Genomic DNA, 3,944 nt, shown 5'->3' with positions numbered 1-3,944 from the left:
CATCAAATAAAAAGGTGACATTCTGTAATGTCACCTAATATGAAACATTTTATCTCAAATCCAAAATGCTGGAGCATAGCAAAACATTTAAAACTGTAAGCTTCACTGTCCAAACACATATGGTGTGGACTATGTGTGCCTGGTAAACACATGTGGATCTGGTGAACAGTTATCACTTGTTGACCAACTACAGGAATACTGACCTCAGAGTCTCCAGTTTACAGTGGGGATTCCCCAGTCCAGCAGAGAGCAGCTTCACTCCTGAATCCTTCAGGTCATTGTTACTCAGATCCAGCTCTCTCAGGTGTGAGGGGTTTGAACTGAGAGCTGAGGCCAACAGTTCACAGGATGTGTCTGTGAGTTTACAGCCAGTGAGTCTGTCAACAGAGTAAATACCATGAGGGACAGGTTGTATTAAAATGTTACATTTAGCTTTCCCTGCTTACACTGTTACCCCTGCACTAATAATGTGAACACTGTGTATAGATGTCTCAATGCTACAACTTTTCTGATCCGTCTGTATTACAGTTTGTTTAAGACTTTTCAGCTGAGAGAAAGTTTAGTCAGCCAATGAAAATATTGTTGTTCTTACCTACAGTAAAGTTTGGTCTGAGGGATAGTCACATGAGTACTTACAGAGCCAGTCAGCCAATAAAAATGCTGCTGTAACTACAATGTATTTTGGTGTGGGATATTTCCATGAATACTTACAGAGCTTTCCTGCAGCCTCTCACAGCTGGGAGCAGTCTCCTACGACCCTCCTCTGATGTCTTGTATACCTTCGGGTCAAACACATCCAGAACCTCCTCTGATATCTGTAGCATGTAGGCCAGTGCTGAACACTGAGAAAGTGTGAGGTTTTTGGATCTCTTCTCTGACCTCAAGTACGCTTGGATTTCCTCCTGTACTGAATGGTCTTTCATCTCTATCAGACAGTGGAAGAGATTGATGCACCTCTCAGGGAGATGTTCTTCCTCTGCATCAGCTTAAGGGATCGGATTGTTTCCTGGACTCTGTATGGACAGCTTTCTGTCTGTGTCACCAGACCTCGTAGGAGTTTCTGATTGGACTCCAGTGACATGCCATGAAGGAAGCGGACAAAGAGGTCCAGGTGTCCGTTCTTGCTCTCCAAGGCTTTATCCACGGTACTCTTCAGCAGCTCATGCAAGGTTAGCTCTTCAGATGCAGCTCTAGACTTTCTCTTGAGGAATGGCTTCAGTGCATCCATGTTCTTGGTGGTGTAACAATGGTACATGTAGACAGCTGAGAGAAACTCCTGAATGCTCAGATGAACAAAGCAGTACACCACTCTCTGAAATAACACAGACTCTTCTTTAAAGATTTCTGTGCACACTCCTGAGTACACTGAGGCTTCTTTGACATCAATGCCACACTCTTTCTGGTCTTCTTCATAGAACATGAGATTACCCTTCTCCAGATTTTCAAACGCCAGCTTCCCCAGCTTCAGAAGAATTTCCTTATCTGACTCCATAAGCTCCTGTTGATCCATCTCAATTCTTCCATGATATTTCTGGTTCTTCAGGCTGGTCTGAATGAGCAGGAAGTGTATTGCCATCTCAGTCAGAGTCGTGGGCATCTCTCTCCTCTTGTCTGTACTCAACATGTGTTCAAGGACTATTGCAGAAATACAACAGAACACTGGCATGTGGCACATTATGTGGAGGCTCCTTGATGTCTTTATGTGTGAGATGATTCTGCTGGCCAGGTCCTCATCACTGAATCTCTTCCTGAAATACTCCTCCTTCTGTGGGTCATTGAACCCTCGTACCTCTGTCACCTGGTCAACACATTTAGGGGGGATCTGATTGGCTGCTGCAGGTCGAGTAGTTATCCAAAGGAGAGCAGAGGGAAGCAGGTTCCCCTTGATGAGGTTTGTCAGCAGAACATCGACAGACGATGTCTGGGTGACATCAGACACCTTTTCGTTGTGCTGGAAATCCAATGGAAGTCTGCTTTCATCCAAACCATCAAAGATGAACATAGCTTTACAGGCAGTGAGTTTCTTTGCATTGCCTATGTCTAGTTCTGTGTGGAAGCCATTTAAAAGTCTGAGAAGACTGTACTGGAGATCTTTAATCAAGTTCAGCTCCCGGAAAGGAAGCACAAATATGATATCCACATCTTGGTTCGCCTTCTCTTCAGCCCAGTCTAGGATGAACTTCTGCACAGAGACTGTTTTTCCGATGCCAGCGATGCCCTTCGTCAGCACAGTTCTGATGCTTTTCTCTTGGCCTGGTAAGGGTTTAAAGATGTCATTGCAGTGGATTGCTGTGTCATGTGAGTTTGGCGTCCTGGATGCTGTCTCTAGCTGCCACACCTCATGTTCATTGTTAACCCCTTCACTCTCTCCTTCTGTGATGTAGAGCTCTGTGTAAATCCTGTTGAGGGGAGTTTGGTTCCCTGCTTTTTCCATGCCTTCTATCACACATGCATACCTCCTTTTCAGACTGTCTTTATGGTTTACTATAGCTCTCTGCAGGCTGTCATCCACTACAAGGGAAGAGGAAAAATGATGTGTATCAGAAACATTCATTGACAGGATGAAAAGTGGGCCTTCCACAACTACAGTAACTTCTATTATCTCATAATATTGTAGTTAACTACTGTAAATCATATTAAGGTATTGACTTGGCCCACGTGTGCAAGTGGTCTTACTGTTTTCAGAGCCTCGTGTTTTATTGGGTTGACTCAGCTGAGTAGACCTTCCACTACAGAGATAAAGGAGAGAGAGAGAGACTGTAGATGTTAATACTGATCCTTTAACAGAGTAGACCTTCCACTACAGAGATAAAGGAGAGAGAGATTGTAGATGTTAATACTGATCCTCTAACAGAGTAGACCATCCACTACAGAGATAAAGGAGAGAGAGAGATTGTAGATGTTAATACTGATCCTCTAACAGAGTAGACCATCCACTACAGAGATAAAGGAGAGAGAGATTGTAGATGTTAATACTGATCCTTTAACAGAGTAGACATTCCACTACAGAGATAAAGGAGAGAGAGATTGTAGATGTTAATACTGATCCTCTAATAGAGTAGACCATCCACTACAGAGATAAAGGAGAGAGAGAGAGATTGTAGATGTTAATACTGATCCTTTAACAGAGTAGACCATCCACTACAGAGATAAAGGAGAGAGAGATTGTAGATGTTAATACTGATCACTCAGCTGATGCCACAGCTGATGCCACCCCACATCACTGTCAAACGCTCCCTAAAACACTTCAGCGAGCAGGCCTTTCTAATTGACCTGGCCCGGGTATCTTGGATGGATATTGACCTCATTCTGTCAGTAGAGGATGCCTTGTTGTTCTTTAAAAGTGCTTTCCTCTCCATCTTAAATAAGCATGCCCCATTCAAAAAAATTAAGAATTAAGAACAGATATAGCCCCTGGTTCACCCCAGACTTGACTGCCCTTGACCAGCACAAAAACATCCTGTGGCGTACTGCAGTAGCATCAACAGCCCCCGCGATCGCAACTTTTCATGGAAGTCAGGAACCAATATACACAATCAGTTAGGAAAGCAAAGGCTAGCTTTTCAAACAGAAATTTGCATCCTGTAGCACTAACTCCAAAAAGTTTTGGGACACTGTAAAGTCCATGGAGAATAAGAGCACCTCCTCCCAGCTGCCCACTGCACTGAGGCTAGTAAACACTGTCACTACCACTAAATCTACGATAATCGAACATTTCAACAAGTATTTTGCTGCAGCTGGCCATGCTTTCCACCTGGCTACCCCTACCCCGGCCACCAGCTCTGCACCCTCCACTGCAACTTGCCCAGTCCGCTGCAACTTTCTTTCTAAAATTAGCCGCCAAATTGTCGCAACTCCCTATTACTAGCCTGTTCAACCTCTCTGTCGTATCGTCTGAGATCCCCAGAGATTGGAAAGCTGTTCGGAGGGCCTGTTGTCTGGAC

At 44.2% G+C, this 3,944-nt stretch overlaps 1 protein-coding gene across 1 annotated transcript; it reads right to left on the bottom strand.

Moving 5' to 3' along the window:
* Positions 1-211: 211 nt before the first annotated feature.
* Positions 212-2,710, bottom strand: LOC121555250 (NLR family CARD domain-containing protein 3; the record flags this gene model as incomplete). Its single annotated transcript, XM_045218513.1, is given in 4 exon segments — positions 212-377; positions 712-983; positions 986-2,511; positions 2,677-2,710. Coding segments are annotated over 4 exon segments (1,965 nt in total), but the record flags the coding sequence as incomplete, so codon positions are not given.
* Between the last annotated feature and the right edge of the window lie 1,234 nt (positions 2,711-3,944).

The sequence above is a fragment of the Coregonus clupeaformis genome, unplaced genomic scaffold (assembly GCF_020615455.1).
Source record: "Coregonus clupeaformis isolate EN_2021a unplaced genomic scaffold, ASM2061545v1 scaf1620, whole genome shotgun sequence".
NCBI lineage: Eukaryota > Metazoa > Chordata > Actinopteri > Salmoniformes > Salmonidae > Coregonus > Coregonus clupeaformis.
Note: the sequence above shows the minus strand (reverse complement) of the source record. Positions and strands in the feature narration are given on the sequence as shown.